Genomic DNA, 25,021 nt, shown 5'->3' on the forward strand with positions numbered 1-25,021 from the left:
AAATACTGTAGCTCTTACAGAAACTAGAGCAGTTGATTCCAATTAACTGAAAAAGGTTGATAACATTAGCTAACCAAACACACACAAGTCTGCCAACACATAGCAGGACATTCTTACCCAGCACATTAACTGTGCTTTATCCAAGTCTAAGGCCAACCAAATTACGTAGAAATCCTTCCATACAAAGACACAAACACTTAATGTTTCTACTCCTCTTCCAATGGAGCATTCCATAAAAGAACTTACTTAAAACACGGCAGAAGTGGTAAGGTTGTCAGTTAGGAGACAAGTTCTCAAAATTCAGCACTTCTGTAACATGTTTAGGCCAACAGACCTTTTGCTTCAATAAGGCTCTGTCCAGACAGTAAAACTAGGGGTAGGTTGAAACCAATCAGGTATTAAAATCTATTTTAAGCCTTTCTGATTAAGACCTAATTAGACCTGCATGTTTTTATGAAACAAATGAAATGCACTTAATATGGCACAGAATATTTTAAAAGCATTCCCTTAAAAAAAATTACTTTGTTCACAAAAGATTGGAAGTGGTATTTTAAACAGGAAGTACTAGGTTATACGGAGGGTTATTGCCATCAGTATTCAGGCTGAATTCATTCTGCTGTGCATAGGGTTCACAACTATTAATACTATGTCTTGAAAGTAGCAAAAATTAAAAGTTACCTGTATCCATGCTTTGGTTCAACTGCTGGTCACTTGTTTCTCCATCTTCACTGATATACCCTGGAGGTGGTGTTTCTGTTGGAAAAAAAAAAACAAACCAACAAAAAAAACCAAAGAACAACCAAACACAAACCCACCTATATTTGGTGAACAACTGGGAAATCTGAGGGATGTAGAATTTGGCGTTCTTGTCCTCAAGCCTTCAGAAGCTCCATATCATACATGAATACTGAACTAGAATTTCATTTTGCTGTCTCTCTTCCAGTAGGTTAAATATATTACTTGCCTATGTAAAATGTACCATCTCTTGTATTGCCAGTCAACTGCTCAAACATGTTATATAATTAGCAGATAATCCTTGTTTATTCCATTACTTTCACTACAGCAAGTAACAACTTTGCTATTGTAATCATCAGATTTCACATTTAGTAGAATTACAAAGAAAATAAACACCCATCTGGTAGCTTCTACAAAATACCCCAAACAACCACCTGTCTTTTTGTAGTATAACCATCAGACCAGATGCCCTCCCACACCTTATGTAAGTTTCTAGATTTAAGTGTTATTTTTTAGTTCAGTCCCCAATCCATTTTACCTTCACTACAGAACAGTTGATTCCGCTGATTCATTCATAACAACTATGTTATCTAACTGGTCACACTACAAAGGCTCTATCATCATCATCATTATCACCTCCAAGCTCTAAGAAAACTACAGCCTAGTCTTTTAACCAGCTTTCTTTAAGATGGAGTTTCACAGACCAAAGTAAGCTCAGTAGTAAGTTTGAAGAATTCTGATACTAGAAACTACGTCTCATTCCACAGAAATACCTTCAAAACCCAGGAGAGAATGGATGTTCCTCTTCTCTATTCAAAATGTACTTTGTAATCCACATAATGAGTTAACCAATTGCCTTTCAGGAAACAATTTTCTTTGAACTGAGCAAATGTCTTTTCCTATATATTAAAGACAAAACCTGGACTTCTTTAGTGAAGGTGTTTGAAGCTAACTATCTCTACTATCACGTCAAAATTGTCTCCAAGACATCTGAGGGATTAAACACATCTAATTACATTAGTACCAAACAGCAGAACTTTAAAGATGAAGCCTTTTGCTTAAGAATTAAAATAAAATTCTATCAAATATTGTGTCTGAGGTTTGCAGCAATATAGTAAGATTAGAAGGAAGTCAGCGAGAGGAAGCCAGATTAAGTCAGTTAAATAAAAAAAATGACCCAGAAGCACAATACCTTTGGCTCATTCTGTAAAACTAGCATGCTAAGTATAGATGTGACAAAATTCAAGTGAGCATTTAAAAGGATGATTATGGGAATTTTTGCTATGAAAAAGTTTGATGACAAAAATCATACTTGTTTTGAATTATTGTTATAGAATTTGTTGTGATAAAGTGGACTCCACACATCTCCAAATCATTCGTTATAGTTGAGCTCATAGCCATGATAAAAGGTCAATAACCATTTCCAATCCAACCCACACCTCCTGTCTCCAGTTGCTAATATAGGCACTCTGGCACATGTAGTCTCTGAACAGAGACGATTTCCTCCACCTAGTAGTATTAATACTGTTTCAGGGTCAGGGGCTGAGCACCACCACAGCTGGAAGTAAATGCTCAACTGCAGCATTAGGAACTCTTAGCACAGCTTGAACGCTGCCAGAAGTCTGGACAACTCAGGGCACCCATAACCTGAAAGGGAACGTACAGCCCCAAAGGCCATCCTGCATCTTCATGACCACCATCTTCCCAGCTATAGGTAAAATCAGCCTCGCTGTAGACCAAGCTCTGAGAGAGTGCTGGGGTGAGAAACTACCACAGTTGAGGCAACCTGCAGCTATGGAAAACGGCTCTCTGAAGCAGGCTGTCAAGACACACAAGAGTTACCAGAACTCAGCTAAGTACTCAAGATTAAGTTACAGAGGTCAAATAAAGTAAGATGCCATGATACAAATACAACAGGAGGGTGTCAGTGACAAAGAGAAGGAGGCAAGGTGTGGTTAGCTGCATAAACATTGCAAGATCACATGAATACCTGCAATCACCTTGAACAGACTTCCTGCAAATAACTACGTAGTTGCTTTAGCTCATTTCCACTGCAATGGATTTTCAAATAGTGGCTTTCCCACAAGTTGTTCGCAAATGCTAGCAAAAGCTCTCACATTGATACCAAAAAGTATACATAAGGTAAGAAAGCAATACCAGCTTCTAGCACCTTAACCTGCTCTTTAAAGATTTGTTGTCCCCGGGTGGCAACAAATGTGGCACAAACTAGACAGATAAGATCAAATGAACTTATTTTTTTTGGTGCCATTTCAATTCTTGGATACATTTAAAGAAAACACAAGCAACATCTCAAGATGTTTAGATACATCTCAAACTTGTACACTGCATGTATTTGAATTTCAAGGCAGCCATCCTATCCTTAGAGAGTCCAGATTTGAATTCTGAGCTTGTTCATGACACAGCAGCAATAAACATTTATGAGTAAACTTCACATCTGCTTGGTTTTACACTCCAGACAACTTCCTGTAGACACAGGAAACAGGAAGCTGGGCAGGAAACAAAGGTCACTGTTTTTATGTTTCAATAAGGTACAGACTTTCGGGTGCACTGTAGCAGATTAGCCTGGCTATTTGTTTTGGGGTGGAGTACAGGGAATTCTTTAAGAGTTCAAAATTGTTAGGTTGTCCTTTAATATTGAAAAGGCAAGACTCCACGCAATAGAAACAAATACACAAAGCAGACCTCGATAGATTGTGAACTACAGATAAAAAACACTTAAGTTACTGTTTTGCAACTTAAAGTTTTCTCCACATACTATATGTGACAAGATCGAGCAGCACTTTGCTACTCAATCTCCAATAGATAGCATTTGGCAACCCCTATATGGTTGTAAAATAGGCTTAAAGCATAATGTGAAGGTCTACCTTGCACTCATTAGAATTCTGAATCTTAATTAAGCTATCGAAACCAATTGAGCTATTGTGAAACCACAGTATGGTTTCACACAGGATTGTGTTCTGCAAGCAACACTCTGTTCAGGTATTTCCATTGGAATCAATACACAATCTAGTTGATTTAATGTATTAGTGCATCTTTCAAGTAATTTGATCACTTAGAAAGATGAAATTATCTTTGTGTCAGTGACACAATGTTAAACATACTGTGTACAGTGGGAGCTAAAAAACATACCTGGTATGTAATTGCTCTGTGGCTCAATTCCAGCTGGAAAGTTAGTGTTTTCAGGAATGGAATGGGTATAGTCGTCGAGAGGTGGAAGCTCCGTCAGAATCTCAGTGTGTCGTGGCACTAGCACAGGAGGCAAAACTGGAAAAGCAAATTTCAAAGCATGAGTGAGACCCTCAAAATACACACTTCTGTGAGCTAAAAGGGAAAAAATTCCCAACAACTAACTAAAACCTCTAAAAATTTCTTCAGATATTTTTAGATTTTCTAAATCTCAGTTCTGCTATTACTATAATTGTACTGCTAGTTACTGGAAGAAACAAGTTTCTGAGGTGCATCTTGAGTAAGACTAATTCCACAAAGTAAGTTGCCTCTATTCTGCTTCTCAATACTTAGCCAGCTGGAAACTGCTAGCAGTGTTAGAAGGGTTTATCTGGAGTATGCAACATATTTGTAAAGATTTTCCAGTAACTTTGCTATTAAAAACTTTCAGGTGGATAGTATTCTCAAAAGTTGCATCTTTAAGAATCTTGTACTTCTGGCAAGAGAAAGCATCATCTTACTTTATTTTTCATTTACAACATCATGCTGAATGAGTATAGGTGCTGCTACAGAAAGTCAGAAGGAGTGTTCCTACCTGGTGTCTCCACTCTCTGGTAGTGATAAGGGTTTACACATACTTCATCCTTTTTAAGATTAAAAGCATATTCACAGTTTTCAATTGCTTTAAGTTCATGGTGGCTGTGAAGATCTGGCCAGCGCCACAAGCGACAGTAAATAACATGAGGTAATCCTTTACGATGAGATACCTGCAGACGGCCATCAAGGGATCTACAGGGCAAAAACGTTGAGAAGTATTTACAGACTGCATGCTGTCTCTTGATTGCACAAGCAACAGTGTACACACACGGCATAGGTTGTTTAGTTATTCTGAGAATTCGGTACGTTGACACTGCTAGTGACATTTATACTCTTATTAAAAGGCTTCAAATGGGATAGAAATGATGGTATCAAGCAGTGTTTTAACTTATTTTTGAGCTGCTCAAATTACTGCCAGTGAATTTAGACTTCATTAAAAGCCACTTTACCTCCAACCAAGTATTTAGGATGATTGCTTCGTATACTTTTTTTTTAATTCAGAAGACAGTTGTTAAAAAAAATAATTGCACACTTTAACAGTCCCTTCCGCTGCTAAACCTCAAGGCTTTGCTGTGGCATGGATGTTTTAGGTCTTTAAGCATAAGAATTCCCACAGTACTGCAAATAAGCCTGTAAGCAGTCAGCTGCCCAAGTGATCCACATGACAGTATAACACAAAAAGCATGAATGCACATCTTGTAAGGGCTGGACAGTTTATCTTCTTGACTTCATCTGCCTTGCTACCAGCTGAAAATGTTTTGCTAGTTTTAAGACAGACTGCATATGCTTGCACAAATGCAGATGTTTATGATTGTTATGGGATGGGAGACAAACCTCAATACACAAATCAAGTAATGTGACATGAAAAAAATAAAGACCCTGTTTAGAATTTGCCCACCATTAACTACTGAAGAACTTACAAACAATGTTTTAGTAGCTTGTATCTGAGCCAATTAGCAAGATTTAACTGAAAGCTTGTGGCATACAAAGCAGTTTAAACACTTTGTAAGATTAGGTCTAAAGAATTAAGTTTCCCAATTTTGTTAATATAAATACCAGATCACATTATAGCTTCCATTTAACAAGTCTTCCCATTCTTTCAATAGCACTGGTGTGAAACAGGAATATTGCAGAATTAAGAGTTTCATTGGTCAAAACATCAGCTGAGGATTTCTATACTGGCAAGCAAGTATTTTAAAATGCTGTACCATGAGAGGCCCTAGGCAGCATTTTTGTCTTATTTTACAACTAAATCATCCCATTACAGACCCTCCAAAGCGAATCCCTCCCACAAGATTTCTATGATGCGAGAGAGGGCAGAATATTCACCTGGTTTGTTCACAGAAGCTGTAAAGGCCTGCTGTATCCCACTGATCTATCGTGTTTGGTGTACTCAGTCCCCAAATTTCAGAGCAAGTGCTGTGCATAAATTGAAAACAAAAACAAAAAATTGATATGAATATGGAACATGGTTATTCAAAACACCATGATGTCAAACATGGAAAAATGTACAGAACACTTCCTTTCACATAGAAGATAGAGCATTGTTAGGCTTGCATTTGAACTGACATCTCATGCTATATTTTCTATATGAAGGAGGCTATCAAAATGGAACACGTGATTCAAGGTAAATGATAATGTTTTTAAGAGGTGAACAAGTTCTCTTTTTAAGTAGTAAATACAGTTGTAATGTTCCTTAAAACAGGCAAAACTTCCTCAGCCCAGGTCTTAACAAAATTCAATTTCAAAGTGTAGTTTCTGGGCTTTTTTCTTTTGTTGTTTGTTTGGGGTTTTTTTGTTTTTGTTTGGTTTTAAACATAAGTTTCCCTAAGACTTCAAACAAAAGGCCATCCCAAACTGAGCGTCATAATCTAACTCTCAGGTACCACCAACTTAAGCATTACTCTCCTTCTCCATGCACATACTCATTTGCTGCTTTTCCCAAAACAGGAAATCTTGGGAGTCTGAAGAAAAGCACATTATAGCTGCTACTTCTCACCATTTTCTGTATTCTGCTTAGTTGAAGACCTACATATTCTCTTCCACAGTATACAAAACACAGTGTTTAACATAAGTTTACAGCATAGTATTTTAAGACTCAACTGTAGAATAATAAAACTTTAATTGCTAAATCAAACAGGAGGAAAGGAGAGAAAACTAATTCTTTCCTAAACTGATTCAATGACAAGATCACAACAGGAAACAAAAAAGAGCCTTTAGTCACAGGCACAAAATAAAAGCAACAGCAGATATAAGCAAAGCAGGAAAACAGCATGGGCTTATAAATGGGCAGCAGACATTCAGAAGCATAAATCAAGCTCAGCTCTACCATATACTTGCTCTGCAACCATTGAAAACTGACAGTTTATATAAGTAATACACAACTAGACTTTGCACCTCAAAGAGAAGCTGGCTCGCAAGCAACTTCCATCTCCACTTTGTTATTACAAAGGCTGAATTTTGACTGGCTGCTACACTGCCTTCAAAATAAATAACCTCTTTAAAGAGGAGGCAACAGAAAGAAAAGACTCCAAGTTCACCAAACTCCTAAGTTTTAAATATAGGCGTTGTGATTTAAATTTAAACTCCTAAGCTTGGCAGATACACTTACAAGTTTGGGTTGAGTCCTTAAGAGAAGAGGGGTGAGGTAGGTCTTCTTATTTCTCCTCCCTACACAGGGAGGATTTATTAGTGTAATGAAAGAAAAGACCAGAGAGCACAGCACTGTACTTAAAACCACGCTCAGGGCTGATACCCATCTCGATTCCACAGTGACTTTAACAAAACAGAAGTGTGGGCTATCGATGAAGTGAATTAATGGTTCTTGTTCCCTTCTTGCCTGTCCATGAGAGGCCTCATTTCTAATACCATCCCAGAGAGGATGAAGTGTCCATTCAATTGAGCAGCAACCTAAATCAGTAAATTGGCTAGCTGATCACAGAACATACCTGATGAAAATTTATGTTTTGAGAGCTAGTTTTCAGCCACACCAATTCTTCTTTTGATCAGTTCTTCTGTGAACAGTGGAACTACACAAACCCTATACAAAGGCGGACCAAGAGTGTAATTCTGGGCAGCAGCTTGCATTTATCACAAATACAAGTATTTCATATAATATAGCCTTTGACATTTTACTGATTATGTACACAAGTAAAGTTTCATATTAGATGGCTTTTTGCCTAGAGAACAGTAGAGAGCCACAAGCAGGCCCATTCTCTAACATACATCCAGCTGTTCAAAAAGCCAACTCTCCTGAATAAGCTACATCTTACCTCAGACACAGGCACCACCACAGCTCTCCAGAAAGAGTGGGATAAAGAAGAATACTGACCATCACTGTACCACCGAAGCCTGTAATCTCTTTTTCATATTCCCAAAATGCTTCCATGAGAGTGGGTTGCCTGAAGGATTGAAATAGTTGCCCTGAAGGCATGCAGGCAGCCTGTGGGACACCGGGGAGCATCCCTTCACTGTATTGTGTCTATATATGCACCACTACTGCTGGTAAGACAGATCATCATGTACATTAAGTAAGAACAATCAGCAGACACAAAGCCTGCTGCATATTAATTGATACAGTCAGCTCTGGCAGCATACTACCTTTGAGCAACGGATCCTTTAATCAAAGCAGCACTCCAAAGCTGATGCTGTCACTCAGATTACACGTTCCCCAAATTGTGGGGTGCATCACTGGTGCAAGCATGACATGCCACACATTTGCTTCATAAGACTTTTAAGATAGCATGTGCAAAAGTAAAATTTCACAGCCCCTGGAAAAGCATAATGAACAGGAACAGTATTTTATATTGTTAACTTCTCTCTATAAATATTCAAACTATCAACACCGACAGCAGATTCTACAACCTATGGAAAGAAAACCATACTGAAGTGGCTGTGCAATGAAGCTGTGGCTTGCAGCTAAACTAGGACACCATGGAGGGAAGGCAGGCCAGGAGATAAGGAAAAAGCAATCAGTTAGAGCAAAAGTGCTCCTATAATCAGCAGCTTATATGATACACGGTCTTCCAGGATGTCTGTCTCCTTTGAGCTCAGATATATATCAGTGTTTTACTAGCTCATCTACTTCAGGACTGCACTCAGATCTCCAATAATCTGCAACCAAGGACTGAAAAGTGTGCACAAAATCATCCAACATGATCAATAAAGTCAGCTGAACACAGCTTTTACTGTTCACTGGAAAAAACATTGGAGGAAATAAAGTGGTCTCTGCACTTCCCTGCTCACATAAAAGATTCACTGCCTAAAAGATGCAAGACCATTCCCCCCACGTCACCCAGACCGTAAAGTAGGGCTCTGAATATTCACACGCACACCAAATCAAAATTAAATGCTTCACAACTGTGAAAAGCGTATTTCATACACAGCACTCCCATGAAAGGCCACAGTATGCTCATTCATACACAAGCAAAAGGCTGATAGAGGGCACATTCGCCTACTCATCCCTGGCAGCTAGAAAGGTGACTGCATTCTGAATGATGTTCAAACCATCTAAAAGGGAGGTACAGAGTTTTCAGCAGTACGGAATTACTGCCCCAAAATAACCAGAAGGCATTCTCTCCTAAACCTCCCTTTCTGAAGCACACTAAACCCCTTGTGATACGAAGAGTCCTTCTATGCCTTAGTCCATAAAGAATTCAGAAGATTCAAGGACTAACATCTGCACTCATAAGTTAAGTCTTGTCTGGAAAAATTCCCAGGCCCTCGGAACGTGATCATGTATGCTAGAAAGCAGCTAGGACATTCCCCCAACACTGGGCTGTGCCAAGTCCTGTTCTCCCACACAATTCCCAGGTTTGTGAGTTGCACTCCATTGGGATTCACGCAGGGCAGTTCAGATGCAGCCACCCTGCCCTGGCACCTAAGAGTTTAAAGATACTGACAAGGCAGTCCTAAGCCAGTTGGATACAGTGCCTGGGAACATTTCCAGGCACGCTTAATTTATTAGGAGGGAGGCAGCCAAGACACATCACCATTTCACCTTTAGTAAGCAGACTGCCCTCAAACTGAAGCCTAGAAGTACCCTTCAGGCTTCTTATTTTACCAAGCAGAGGTGTTTGGTTTTGAACTCTGTATACCACAGCACTGGTAAGCCGCCATTGTTTCCAAAATATAATTTGGCTCCTGCATCCAAGTTGTACTTAAATCTTTCCTGTGTAGACAGCACTTAAATGTACTCCAAGTTTAAAGCTAATATATTTCCCTCTCACTAGAGCAGACACTTTCATTCCAAGAAGCATTATCACTGTTGTTCTCAAAACAATTTATTGACAGAAATTAAGTTAATTATACAAAAGCTAGTATTTTCATCCTTTCAACACTAGCTCAGATTAGCAAATCACCAAGTTCTGCGGCCTCTAGCAGTCCGAGAGCAAGCCTTCTTGACTATCAGATTGCTGCTTTTGCAGACCCCACAGAATTAGTAATTTTATTATCAGGGACTTCAGGGATACAAAGCATTACACTGGTTCAGCTTCCCAGGTGTTCCGAAGTTCTAACAAGGGAAAACTATTTCCTGAAGAAAGAAGAGATGCTCAAAGGATACTTGCAAGGAATAACAACTGCTCTTTGAGACCCAGGGAGAAGTCAAAGTCTAGCAGGTATCTGGTTAACCTGCTACACACTAAACCTGGGTCATCTCAGTCCTGCTATTCCTATGTCAGACTCTCCAAGAGTCATACAAGTTATTACTGGGTCGAACCAAAGACGCTTCTGTTGGAGCCCTTCCCTAAGTGGAGAGGGTTGCAAGAGCTGGTGTATCAACTTGAATTTTCATCTTCTTCTAAGGAGCAGCATCTCAGATGATACTGTACAGCTCTGTCAAGAAGAATCTTTAATGTAGCTACCATCACGCAGCACCACACAGTATGCCTTCACTTCTTCCATTCTATTATTTCCTTTAACAGGAAAATCTGAGTTCCAAGAAACTCCCTTGAACAGCAGCATTCAAGGCAAGGTTGGACAGGGCCTTGGCCAACACTGTGTAGTATGAGGTGTCCCTGCCCATGGCACGTGGGGGTTGTAACCACATGATCTTAAGGTCCTTTCCAGCAGAAACCATTCTATTATAAAACTGGGCTATCAAGTCCCTATTCAAATACAGATGAATTCTTGATCTGCACATGAAGAATAAACACGGACAAACATGGTTTGCGCCACACTCTTAAGTGAACAATTTGATTTGCTTTGCTTTAATGTATCATATTCCTCTTGAAGGAATAGAAGTCCGTCTCAAAATCTGTAATAACCAGATATAAACTACATGGGATGATAGAGTCTAAAGTAACACTCTATAGTCACGTTCAAGAGTCAAAAAATACAGATGGACATCATCTCAACTGGAACACACTGCCCAAAAATAGATTCTTGTATTTGCAATATGACTAGGTGGTAAAGGAGACTGACCATCTAGATGAGAAAAGGAACAGGATAAGATGACCACTGCCAACCAGCCTATTAATTAATGTTAGTCTGTGACAGCATGACCTCATCTTACTGAATATAGAAAACCACTTGCTTCCTGGATTGCAATGGTAGCAATTCTGAATTAGACACTTCAGTAGCTGGAGATGCAGCTACACAGAACCATAATCCCCTCACCAATGTCCAGACACCAACTAATAAAGCCACCTCAGGTTGGTACTCAGCCTAGAATGCTGAATCAGGTTCAGTTTCTCAGCACGGTTAAAAGCCAAATGTACTATTTCCAGATACAAGCAAGTACGTGCAAGTACTGTCCAAATAGTCATAACCACAGCATCAAATAAGATGGTGCCTACTTGCACATACTCCAAGACATCCAAGATACCCCTGCAATTTCTCTAAGTGTGTTTGCAAAACAGAAGATATAATCAGGGATAGAAGTGGTAGGTCTCATTAGTAATGCCTAGTTTTATAGAGATGTTGTTTCATTTGGGACTATAGTTGAAAGAATCTGAAGCCAGCAGGATTTAAAACTGTACCTTATGTGCACTAGAACTGTCACACACACACTTAGGTTGGTATCTGTTGGCCTGGTATATTACTGGTTGTTAATATATTACCAGTTTTTACTGAGACCCAGAATGAACAAAGCAACGATCCTACCACTAACACTATTTACAGTACTGGCAGTGCTCATTGTTCTAGGTACTTTTTGTACTAAATTAAGTGCTTGCAACAAGTACAACATCAGATGAAAGTAGGCAGAACCACTTCAAAGATATTTACATATGAAGTACAAGAAACTCTATACGGAAGGTGTTAATATTGTCACAATTCATGCATATCTGCAATTCCACTTTCTTCTTCAAAGTCTTGCAAAGTGGAACAGCTTTTAAAGGAGCTAAAAGGCACAGAGTTCAGTTGACAGCCTCCTCAACTGAAGTGGTAGCACTAGAAAGATGACAAATGAAACCTGAAATGCAAATAGCATCATGCTATTCAAAGCTTCTATTATACAGAAATCATTATGGAATTGTCCTGGACATTTAACTTGCTTATTTGTGAAGTATTACACTGAACTCCTAACATCTTTCCTGAATCTTTCACATCTTTCAGAATCTACAGCCACTAACACATTTGCAAGTCCATGCTCAAGGCAATCTTCTCCATTTGTCTTTCTCCTGCATCTTTAAATCATGAGCCTTTCATCCACTGAATCTAATTTGTCTGCCCCTACATTTTCTGAGGCATTTACAGTGCTGGAGCTGGGACTGAAATGAAAAGTAATTTCAGGAAACTGATAGTACCCCATTTATCTGTTTTAAAGTGGGAGATGCAAATGGAATTTTCAAAATCTAGAATTCTCATGCAAAGCCTTCCCTATAGACACGAGCCTGACATTTGTTTTCACTCACATTTCACTCACAAGATTAATCAAGAAAAAAAAAAAACACACAAAAGAAGAAATGATTGGGTTTTCAATTGAACTAGAGAAATTATTTAGCACAGGCACACAAACACCTTTATAGCACCTTAACATTTACAGGACTGACTACCTTGACTGATATTCTGTCAAGAGGGTGGAAAAAAGTGCAGAATTTGCTTCAAGAGCTACACCAAGCTGTCCAAAATGCAGTTAATAGTAGTAAGAAATGGCCACCAGATTTCTGCAATCCAATTTTCTATTTTGGGTAAATGCCATTGCTTTAACATTGCTCATAGCTGCTTCTGTTAAATTTGCCTGAGCAAACAGGTTAAAGTCTACACGTTGAAGATCTTAACCTTGCATACTAACTTTTTTTACACACAGTATTGTAATCAGCACAGGCAACAGTTCCTACCTAATCTGCCTGACCACGGTTTCCTCAAGTCTGGGTTTCAAATGAAAATATGTTAGCTGCTTTTCAATTCTAACTTGACAGTTTTTTCTATATGCTGGCAGTTAACATTTCTCCCTAATACAGCCTAAAATGCCTAAATACCAGCTAGCAGCAATGCTAATTATATTACCTGCCTTTGCAAACAGTACCTCATCTAGCTGTACAGCCAACTGTCTGAAAAAATCTTACTGTAAAATGCAGTTTGGCTCAGTTACTGAAATGTATGTTGCTCATGGTTTCTTTTCCCTGTGCTGGGGGTGGCAGGCAAAGGTTATTTGCACCAACCTTACTTAGAAAACATTAAAGAGATCTGCAATAATAATGCATATGTTTAATTATTCTTGTATCTGCCATACTACTTTTTGACTCTTAAAACACTCTGCACCCCTGCAGAATTGACCAACCTTTTTACTTGCACCTCCATCATCCTGTATTACAGAGGCAAAATGTTGTCTACTCACTTATATCCGTAACGAGGAATACACATTTTACCAAATGGTGTGACTCAAAGCTACAGCAGTTCATCCCTGCTTGTGAATGATGCGAAGTAACACAAAGGTCCTGATCTTGTTTCCTTGCATTAGAAAAATGTAAAGATTCTGTAATTCAGTAAGAAATAATTTTTTCATTCTTAAAAGAAGGGCTGGACAAGATGCCTCCTTGGGGAATTTCTGCTAAAAGGTAGTTATTAGTGACCAGAGTACATGGGTATTTACACATAGTGTAAGTACAGGTGGGCAGTTAGTCTGTTAACAGATTCTTTCTTCAAAGGAGAAACAGATCCAATGAAGTCCAGGAAAATTACATTAAGCAGCATCTAAAAGAGCTCTAAACTCCAAGAATCCTACAGAACTGAAAGCACAGGTTTCTCTTTCAGAACAAGAACAGTAGTAGACCTTGCAGCTAGGACATGGGGATCCCACAGTTGGGTGCTCCCCCAGTTGTCTCCAACCCTAGATTCAGGCTTATCTAAGCAAAAAAGCTTGGTTTTCCCTCTTTCCCCAATCCAAAAGCAGATCTTTTCTTCTTTGAACATATGCAATACAAAGATTACTGCTGAAAACAGTAACCGTACCTTCTCTCCCTGCCTCCTCCCCACACAGATATTCAGGACACGCTACATCCAAGAAAGAAATGTTTATGTATGTGCGTGTTTAGTGGAACATAAATCAGGAGCCATTACACAACTTATCATCAGAACACTTTCAGGAATAAAGTTTACATACAATTTTATACAGTATATTCAGTATCATTACATCAAACACAAAATATAGCATCTGAACTGAGGAAAATGACTTAATAACCTTCCTTATAAATGAATGTATGCTAAAAAATTAACACATCAAAATAGCCAGAAAAGCAGGAGGCACAGGATACAATTAACCTCTCTAACACTGTGGGAAAGAAAAAAAGTCATTGAACAACTCCTATTTACTTCAGCTTAAACTTTAAGAATGTCCACAGGAATGCAAAAGTGGAACCTGAGGTACAAAAGACACTCTGTCACAGCCTAACATCTTAGCTGCCCATAGCTCATTTCAGGGATAGTAGCTAGTTTCTTCCAGTTTTGAAGAGCGCCAGGCCAACAAGTCATCCTGATGAATATTATAAGCTTCTGCTACCCTTTCTAAAGACACACTTCTTCTTGGTCACATGTGCAACAAACTGCCTACAAAAGCAGAAATACAGATACAAGGCAGGCCCCTTCAAAGCACTTTATCCTCCTCTTTTCTCCTATATATCCTGATGTGCTAGCCCCATGCTGTCAGATAAAATAAAACAGCCAACAACAGTGTGTTACCTTTATTCTTCTCTCGATGCCAGGAGGTGCTGGAAGGATAGCACTTCAAAGTTCAAGAGCAATTTTTCCAGGATGCCATGGAAACCAAGCAGAAGTAAAATATTTCTTTTCTTGTTGTCTGTATGGTCTGCTCAGATGTAGATCCTATCAAAGAGCCTTTACTCCCTGTTCAAAGTCAGGCGGAGAGCAGTCTGCAAACCTGTAGGTTTCTAAATTGCAAGGGTCAAGCAGCACAGCGATGGTGACTGAGAAATAACAGGTATGCAGTACAGCTCAGCCTCACTCAAGAGTCGGCAGGGAGCTGGCCACGAGTCTCATGCTCAGAGACAGAAGGCAGGGAGCATGCAAAAACAGCCTATGGAAATGATGAGCTAACAGCTTCCCTGGGAAATGTGCTCTACAATTCCCTACTCTCAATGTAACACCACAGCCTTCAGCAGCTACAACTTGTATATCTCAAACTCTGAATCAGCCTTACTGGAGACAAGATGAACCACAATACAGATTTACTCTCCCTAACTGCATGTTCAAAAACAAAGCCAGCAAATCCAGTGGCTTCTAGATACCCTGCATCTAGTGAGGATGCCAAGTGTACAATAGGACTCACAATGGCAGCTCCCCAGACACAAACCAGCTGGTGGTGAGGGAAACCCCAAACAAAAAAATAGGGAGAAATAAAATATGATCATGTGGACCCACAAGCTCTGAGGACATGGATTCTCATATTTAAGATGACACTCTTGAAACGATAACTTGGAATCCCTAAACTGCTTTCATTGGTTATGCTATTATATCCAATAAAGGTTGTCTAATTGATGTATTTTAGTTTCTCCTAGTATCTTTAGAAATGTAAACACTTCAAATGGCATTCAAGTTTGCAAGTTTGAAACTCCCATAGCTGGAAGTACCATGTTCATTACCTATCTTCAACATTAGTTAGCTCAGACATATTAACTGTATTTCACCTGAGAGCACCACACTGGAAAATGTCTTTAGACTTTCTGACAAAAGCTTTCCAGAGAACACAAGACCAATACTTCTTATTAGAAATAAAGGATCAAAACTATATTATCAGAGTAAAGGAAGCATAATCAGAACACGTGCTCCAAAAGCATCTATGTAGGAAAAGAATCAGAGCTCTGCATAGCTAGTGAGATGTTGCACCACGTCCGGTAGAAGGCAGCTATGAAGCAACTATGCTCAGCACCTCACTCTAGCTGAGAAATCGCCATCTGTCCTCCGCTCTCATTATGTGAGAGCCTATGAAAACAGTTGATCAAGCAATTCCTTTCTAATGCTTAAATTACCACTGAAATGCCCCAACTGAAGAGACAGATGACTAGCATGGTCTTTCAGACTGGGGGCAATGTCAAGCTGTTAAATACCTTTCTTTTACTTAAAAATTACATAAGAAATGAAGAACCCAACATTCATCTCAATTTCATTTCACACCGTATGTGGTTACTTTTTCTTTTTTCTATTTTGCATTAGTCAGCAATACCGTGTGGTGGGTTCAGATGACACCCAATGCAATTTCACAGATTAACACTCTGTATCATCCTTAACAGACGTCAGCAGAATCAGAAGTATCAAAGGACAAAGTATTTTTATAGGAAGGCATACCCATCAAAGTACTGACTGACCTATCCACTACAAATTGGTTTGTTAAGAGCACACAGCAATCTCCTAGAAGATCACACTTTCAACAAGACATAAACACAGCTCAGCACACACATTTCAGGATGAGCACCAGACAGACATTAGGAAAAAAAAAATTACCTCAAGTTCTCTGACCACTATTAGTCACAGTAGGTGCGGTGAAAGCTCTTCCCACAAGCTCACAAGTACAGCTACCAAGGGCTAAATCAAATAATTTGCCTTAAGCAGTCCATCATTCTCCAAGTGGGTGAGCAGCTGATGCTAATGCATGAGTGGGCTGTTTTGAAACCGATGGACAGCTGAGAAAATGTGTGATTTTTTGATTAACCTTCTCAAGCTACTGGGTATTCGATTTAGTGAGGGGGAAGGATTAGCACTGCAAGACATTCACCTTGTCCACGTTCCTTCAAAATATGCTGACATGGCAAAAGAACAACAGCTACGGAACTTTCAACACCTCATTTCAAACTGAAGCTGCCTGTGGACAGCTTCCTCTATACCTCCATCTCAAGAATCTCAGGAAGACAAATGAACACAGGATATATAAAATACTCAATGTATGGAATCCTCTACGCCCAGAAGGACCCCTACGGCAGCCCAAGCCATTCATACCCAGCAGAAAATTGGTGAATTAGAATACATTAAACTTGATCCACAGCCCAAAAAACAGACTATCTTTAAAGAGCATAGATACAAAAACTCAAAGAAACAGCAGGTGTTATACCACAAAGGTGTGCAGTGTTTCCTGTGAGGTATTTCAAATGAAGGGTTCAGCCATAGAGGAAACTGCCTCAAACAACATACTAGCAAAGAGAACTGGATAGTACCTCATGTCATGACTGTTGTATTATTTTTCTAAATAACAGAATTGTAGAATGGTTTGGGTTCGGGGCAGGGCCACTTTACAGTAGACCATGCCACCCAAGGCTCTCTCCAACCTGGCCCTGAACACTGCCAGGGATGGAGCATTTATCACTTCTCTGGGCAACCTGCTCCAGTGCCTCACCACCCTCACTGTAAAGAACTTCCTTATACCCAACCTGAACTTCCCCTGTTTCAGTTTAAACCCCCTGTCCTATCACTCTGGCCCTGATGAAGAGCCCCTCTTCAACATTCAAATACAAAAATTAAATCAGACAATGACATTATCATCATTCACAGCAATGTCCATACTTTATGAGAACCGTTAAAGCAAGTTCACAATTAGAAAGGCAGCCATAGAGGCATGAATAGTTTAATTGTTCTGATACAGGAACACAGTATCTTATTTTCAGAATTAACTTACTGGGTTTGCTTAGATGTATTGCCTTATGTGCTCTACAAAGGCAACAGTCAAGAAGGCAACTTAGTAATAAGGTGTGTCCTGCTGTGCCTCTGCTCTCAGGCTCCGAACAAAATACAGGACCCCATATTAGACACTGTTGACAGAAAATGTGTACACAGGGGACAGCTTCTGAACAAGAATTAAAATCTATTCTTTGCTGCCTAGAGCAAGACAGAAAGGATGTGTTAAAATCACAGACAAGTCCTAAAGTCTTCAGCATCCTGCTCCTGATCCACACCCAGAACACACATCTGAAGACAATGCCCACAAATGCTCTTGCCTCACATGTAATTGCTTAACAGTTAAAGCACTTTCCCAGGACATCCAACAGTTTCTTTTCCTCACTCCACCTAACACGAGTCAACCCTGATCTACTACCATCTGCCTGCTGCTAAGGTGGCAGCTACCCAGCTCTCTTCTCTGTCCTATTCATGGATATCCTTCATCCTTTGTCAAGGCGAGGTTGGATGGGCTCTGGAGCAACCTGCTCTAGTGGAAGGTGTCCCTTCCCATGACAAGGGGTTGGAACTGGATGAGCTGTAAGGTCCCTTCCAACACAAACCAGTCTGTGATTCTATTGTAGCCAGAAAGATGAGAGTTTCAAAGGCCTGAGGAACATTACCATTCAAGTAAAGAGTTATGTGGCTTCTTGCTGCAAAGATAGCTGCTTAAATCCTTCTTGGAATGTCTGTCGTTAATGGCCAAGATGTTGAAGTGTTCCCACATAATGAACAAACAGACTGACATTGTGTTCTTGTAAAAACATCTTCCTATCAAGGAATTTTAAATTAAAAAAAAAAAAATAAAGTTGAACATGGCTGCCAGCAACGCAGCTTGCAACAGGCACAACCACTTAAGTGAGCCTTTTGTCCTCCTACTATATTCCTACTAATTGAGAGATAAGGGGGACAGCAAAACATTGATTTTTTTTTTTTTTTTGGTTACTAACTGTGCTTAGACAAGGCATCAGTCTTCATAGAATCATAGAATAGTTAGGGTTCGAACCAACCCCCATGCCATGGGCAGGGACACCTCACACTAAACCATGCCACCCAAGGCTTCATCCAACCTGGCCTTGAACACTGCCAGGGATGGATCATTCACAGCTTCCTGGGGCAACCATTCCACTGCCTCACCACCCTCACAGTAAAGACCTTCTTCCTTATATCCAATCTAAACTTCCCCTATTAAAGTTTTAACCTGTTACCCCTTGTCCTATCACTACAGTCCCTAATGAAGAGTCCATCCCCAGCATCCTTATAGGCCCCCTTCAGATACTGGAAGGCTGCTATGAGGTCTCCACGCAATCTTCTCCAGGCTGAACAGCCCCAACTTTCTCAGCCTGTCTCCATACAGGAGGTATTCCAACCTCCTGATAATTCTCATGGCCCTCCTCTGGACTTGTTCCAACAGTTCTATGTCCTTATGTTGAGGACACCAGAACTGTACACAATACTCCAAGTGAGGTCTCACAAGAGCGTATCTGAAGTCCCCCAGGAGGACAAGGACCTGTGAGCCTGAGGCTGTTCCTCTCTGTCTGTATCTTTCCATGCCACAAAGCTGCAACAGTCCACATCAGTTGGCATCAGCCTTTCTTCATGTTCAAAATATCAAAGCTACAGCATGAACTAATTTTAAATATTAGAGGAACTTGAGTTGAAGCCTCCCATGAAACAGGAAGTGGAGACCAGTTCTAGGATTTAAGTCACCAATTCATCTAACAGCAACATTAAAATTCTGCATTAAAGCAAAACTCAGTTTGTTGCCTTTGCATCAGGCTTTTCTCTATCCACTACCCAAGAAAAGATAACTCAAGCACCCAAAGAAGGAGTCAGTTTACCTACAATTTCAGGCAAAAACTTTGAAAGTAAGCTTTAAATTCTTGATCTACTGAAACCTGCTTGTACATTTCAGAATCAACAGCCACAATTTGGGGAATCTCTTCTGAACAAACGCTGAAGTCAGATCACTGGGTAGCACTTGTTCAAGGGGATTTTCCCAATCTCATTGTTCTTTTGCCAATTTTGAAGCATATGCAGTGAGATGTGAACTCACTCCAGCTGCCAATTGTTCTCTTGTATCCTGCCGGTCTGCTTCAAACAATGCAGCATGACAGAAGCCAACGAAAGCTGCTCATGATGAGACTACAGCATTGTATACTGTAAATTTTAGAAGTTTTCCACCAATCAGCACTGCAACCAAGTCAGAGTAAATGAACAGAAACAAGTAGTAAACAAGACATGGGAAATTGCTTTTATTAAATTAGCAGGTGTAGATTACAAGCAGGATTAAATCAGTAGGGAGCCCATTAACTAGCTATTTGTGTTCAAAGCTGCAGCTGTAAAAGAACTGCAGCATGTTGTTTATCCTATAAATTCTTCTTAGACTAACAGCCTGAGCTACACAATTGGGAAGTTTCTCCTGTAAAATTGCTCTGGTTGTCATAAAACATTCACACTAGTAAGAAGAGCTCTCAGGTGTTTTATTATAGAACCAAGAAAACTAAATTGGCTGACTTCTACAAAAAGAATATAATAAGGAGAGAAATCTTCATCACACTGGATAGCTGGCCTGATACAAAGATGCTAATTACCACAGTAAGCCAGGGAACAGTTTAGCATTGATTTGGGCTGACTAAAGCTCCGATTCTTTATTGGAAGAAAATAAGCACTATTTACGAGATAACTTGGGGCTCAATATTAACAATAAAGCACAGTCAACATTTTTCTTGAGTGACCAACATGTCTTCTTAATGTGTCAGATACAGGTATTATTCTTCCTGGTTATAGCTTTTTTTACCAGGATCCACAAAGCAGGTTTCATAAGTAGCTGTTTTTTAATTTGCTTAAAATTCAACAGCCCCAGCATCCATTGTAACCTGACAAACAATTAATGGCATGTAAGAAGCAAGCTTTAAGGCTTCTTGTTCTGACTCTTCCTGCTTCTTACCTAAGGCAATCCTAATGAAGAGTAACAGCAACTTGAAGATAAAGAACTTTCATAAATTCCAACAACTAATCACCCCCAAATTTGCCTTCCACACCACTCCAATGGGAACGATGCCTTAAACTTACATTCCCTAACCAAATAAAACAGCTTATACCAGTAAGGTGAAGAAGCAGCATTACATACACCTCACAAAAATTAATCTCAGTTTATAGACTGAAAAATAACAGCAAATTAAAAACTTGCAAGGCTACCTGTGAGAAAGCAGAGGCAAAGCCAGAATCCATATCCTCCAAGCCTCTACCCAGTGCTCCAGTTAGTACACAATACAGTCCCCAGAATTCAACAGGTTTTCCTTGTGACTCGAGAGGAAAGCTTGTTTGAGCTATGCAGCATTTTGGTACTGGCTAAGTATCTTGCTCAATTTATGTTTTCACATGCTGGCCTGCCTCAAATGACATGCCAATACTCTCTGCCTGGCATACCATTTCTGTAACAAATTATGTGGGTAAGTCACATGGCTTCCTGAACTGCACAAGCTTAAATCTGGCAGCCCTAAGTATCTTTGTTTAATACTCTAAGACTTCCTTTTTCAGGATGACATCAATATTACAAGATACTATAACCTGAACTATCCCTACACTAAAGCTTAACCTTAGTAACAGTAATGCTGCCCTCCACATCAGCCACAGCTAAGCAACAAACCAAGCTAACAGTTACGGTTTAGTACTTTTAATAAAACCCCACTTCATTACACTTGAACACAATCACTACTCTTAATTTCAATCAGCACTGCATTAGAAGGCTAGTCTTCAAATTAATTTTTAAATCCAACTAAAGAAAGGCCTCAGCTGCTGTTACATGCAGCATCTGGGCAATGCCTTCTCATTGACGCACATGTATTGTTCTGTAAATATCAGGAATAGGGTCTTGCTGCTTAGTGGTCATTCAAGTAGGAAGCGTTGGTAGAAGAAAAATGTGTTATTAGTGGGGAAAAAAAGAAAAGGTGTTATCTTACACTGATACTAATCCTTCATCCTACTCTACCTGCAACATACACTAATGCTATGAATCAAACAGGAGAAAGCAAAAAAAAAAATCTACTTTTAGGCTTTATTGTGGAAATTATGTAAAAAGGGTTAAGGAAAGAGGGAATGACAGCATTTAACTTCTTGGCTTACTCTGCTTTGACCATTCACCATAGTCTGTCACACCCCCATCCACAACAGTTCATCCCAGTGAACAGGACCTCATGACAGCATTGACCAGTTCCCAAAACTTTTTTAGTAAGAAATACTGCAAATACTGTTTTCACAACAAAACATCAAAAGGCATTTGTTTAAAGTCAGTTTCCGTAGACAAGTACAACAGAAGCTGCAGAGCTGTCCAGCTCCTTCCTTATAACGCAGTACTATTAACACCAGACAGGCTGGTATTTCCACACAGTTAGTTTGCCAGCAGACTTCTTTTTCTTTAATCAGCCGAAAAGAAATTGAGAAGGTTGAGCCCACCAGTTACCTCATCATTACATTTAGTTTTGCGATAAAACACCAGTTACAACTATTTTTAAGATAGCTTTGTATTTAAAGGAAATACCTAACTGTAGTTTCCAGATGCAGGTAATGTCACTAGCACTGTCTTACTGATCGCTAACCTCAAGTTCAGAAATTTAAGTTTGAGACCTGAACTCAAATTCGGTATGAATTTTTATCTCCCATTATATGTCCATGCAGCACCTAAAGGCTACATAATCCTCAAGGGCATCAAACTCTGCAGCCTAGAGTCTGAACACTCTATTTTACACACAGAGAATTGGGGCCAGTATCCTTTTGTCGATAACCACATTATCCTAAACTTTCAGAAACAAAGAAGAGCTGGACCCATTTGTCTTGGGGCAGGATATGGTCTTGGAAAACCAGGTGCCAGCTTCTGCCACATCAGCTGTAATAAAGGCTCTAAGGAAATTAGTGCAGTTTCTCAGAGCTCTCTTGTTCTCCCTGCACACGCTAATTCTGATTGCACAATACAGCACTACAGAACACATACCAGGTGAAAGCTCTCATTGTAACAGTTGAGCAACTCTGAATACAGGTTAAAAACACTGCAAAAGGTCAGAAAAACACCCCTGAAGTCAACTGTTTTGCACTTGCCACTTTCAGCAACAACAGTTTCTCTTGTAGGATCACCTTTTCACAATTTATATTCAGGCAATGCAGGTGGAGTCTATTCACCTGGCAAGCAGCTGCTTGGCTGTCAATGTTCAAGCAATGCAGGTAGACTCTATTCACCTGGTAGGCAGCTGCCTGGCTGCTGATGTTCAGGCAGAGCAGGTGGACTCTATTCACCTAGCAAGCAGCTGCTTGGCTGTTAATACTCAGGCTGCAAAACACCATTTATCAAGAGGAAGCTACACTGCAACCTGACAGAGGATTACATACACACAGTGCCAACTGAGGTAAAGAGATGCCATACACAACAGGAAGCTACTGCAAAACACACCATTGCTTTGCCCATACCACCCTGTGGTATGTAGCCTCTCACATGCAGAAAGGACCGAGAACTTCCTCTAGTCTTTGAGAGGATGCAGAGACAACATTCCAGTCCCACCACAATTAGGGGACTGAGAAGAGCAAGGGCAATCTGATCATACTACTAGACCTCTCCAGTTAACACATCCAAAGCCTTCACAGCACCAGCTGTCACAAGGAGCATCAGAGGATTTCAAAACTAATCTTAGCCAACAGCCTCTGAAATCTCAGCCATCTCTTGCCATACTTTCAGGAAAAAACTCTTTAGATTTGTCCTAAAGCAGTATTTTTTGTGAAATTCCAGCAAGAGGGAAGCAGAGGGGGCTCTGCTTTATCCTCAGTAATCCTATATTGAGAAAAAGGAGTTAGCTTCTCAACAAACAATTTACAAGCACACTCTTCCTGTAATCTCAGCAATAAAAATGGTGCTTTAGTGTATTCAGATGTACTGTCTTAAATATCTATACTTATTTTAGAAAGCTTACAGTGTTCCACTATTGTCTTCAAACGTTTACAGAACCAATTTAGATCTAAATGAATGTATCAAGACTGATATACAGTGTATGGTTCAAAAACATTCTTTGTACACAATAGTTCTCAACTTTGAGCTATGATTAAAAATCAATGTTCATCCCTAACTTGAACAGTGAATTATTGCAGCTATGCTACAAACTAACAGTGCCAAGTCCTGTTTCTGGGAAAACAGACTTCACCTTTGTCTGGACTGCAATATTATTTTAGGATCTACTGTGCCAACCCAACTGCCTGCTGTTGTCCTCTTTGCTAATCCACTCATAGCTTAGCAGCAGATACTTGGAACTCTCCTACAACAGCTTCCAGAGGAACCTCCCTGCCCTCAATGTGCACCTCAATGGGTGACTGTTGAAGTCACCCATCTCCTAGAGCTTTAACCTGAGAAGGAACAAAGGAATTTCTGTATTGTTATCCTCTGAAATCATTTATTTTGAGGAAAGTTCTTAAAGCTTGAAAACAGCCTGTTCCAGAAGCCACATTAACTTGACAACTCTACTTGTGATCAAAAGCATCCTTAAAACTAGGTTACTGCATACAGCTATGCAATCACATACCTGACAAATATTCCCAAGGAATGAAAAAACAAACAAGATAACTGTTAGCATATGTTATATTCAAGAGAAGCTGTGTCCTTTACACCTAAGAATCACTCCCCAGCATCCTTTAGGTCCCCTTCAGATACTGGAAGGCTGCTATGACGTCTCCACACAGCCTTGAAAGAGAGCCAAGGCTCAAGAAAATAAATTTCAGTTCTCAGAAAGCAATCTGAACATATGCTGTGAGCTATGCTACTTATTTATCCATAGTTCTAAGTCACTGCAGAGTTCAGAGAATTTTAACCCCATCAAATAACCCTAACCTTTCACATGCTCAATGAACTTTCACCAGATTCTGCAGTTTTACTTATCTGAATCCGTGTAGAATACGTAAGAAATAAGACAAAATTAAGGTGTACTGGAATTCCTGGACACCATAAGCAAGTGCAAGAAAAGTGTCAATATCGTTAGTCACTTTAACACCCAGAGAAGTCTTTTAAGCTTAGAAGTCACAGCCTTCCATATTCCCCAAACCACAGAACCCACTGCAGGGTTTCTTCTTTGCCTCTGGATGGTACAGAAATTCAGAATGAACCTCGTATCTGAAGCAGAAGCAAGGTGCTTAAGCAGTCTAATTGCTGACTGCAAATTCCACAAATCAGCTACATTCTGCAAAAACCTACTCTCTGTCTCACTTAAGCCAGAATTGGGAGGCTGCAGAAAACAAAGCAAAAATAAGCTTCTGAAAACCAGGGGATATAACACAAGCACGCTATTGTCATGTTAAGCAAGACGGATAGAGGGCACATTTTCTGCATACATACTGAACTCTTAAGCAAGGAAAAACCTTTTTC

At 39.8% G+C, this 25,021-nt stretch overlaps 1 protein-coding gene across 5 annotated transcripts in view; it reads right to left on the reverse strand.

Moving 5' to 3' along the window:
• Window positions 1-25,021, reverse strand: part of SMAD2 (SMAD family member 2) — a 50,103-nt gene that overhangs the window by 9,748 nt on the left and 15,334 nt on the right. For 4 of the 5 annotated variants that reach the window (XM_065661348.1, XM_065661347.1, XM_065661345.1 and 1 more), the window contains 4 exons: window positions 5,848-5,937; window positions 4,517-4,710; window positions 3,886-4,020; window positions 679-753 (listed from right to left, as the gene is read on the reverse strand). In XM_065661348.1, coding sequence (XP_065517420.1) covers window positions 679-753; window positions 3,886-4,020; window positions 4,517-4,710; window positions 5,848-5,937 — 494 coding nt within the window. The remainder of the gene's footprint in view (window positions 1-678; window positions 754-3,885; window positions 4,021-4,516; window positions 4,711-5,847; window positions 5,938-25,021) is intronic. The other variant, XM_065661350.1, reaches the window with a different exon arrangement.

Source organism: Lathamus discolor, chromosome Z, assembly GCF_037157495.1.
Source record: "Lathamus discolor isolate bLatDis1 chromosome Z, bLatDis1.hap1, whole genome shotgun sequence".
Taxonomy (NCBI): Eukaryota; Metazoa; Chordata; class Aves; order Psittaciformes; family Psittacidae; genus Lathamus; species Lathamus discolor.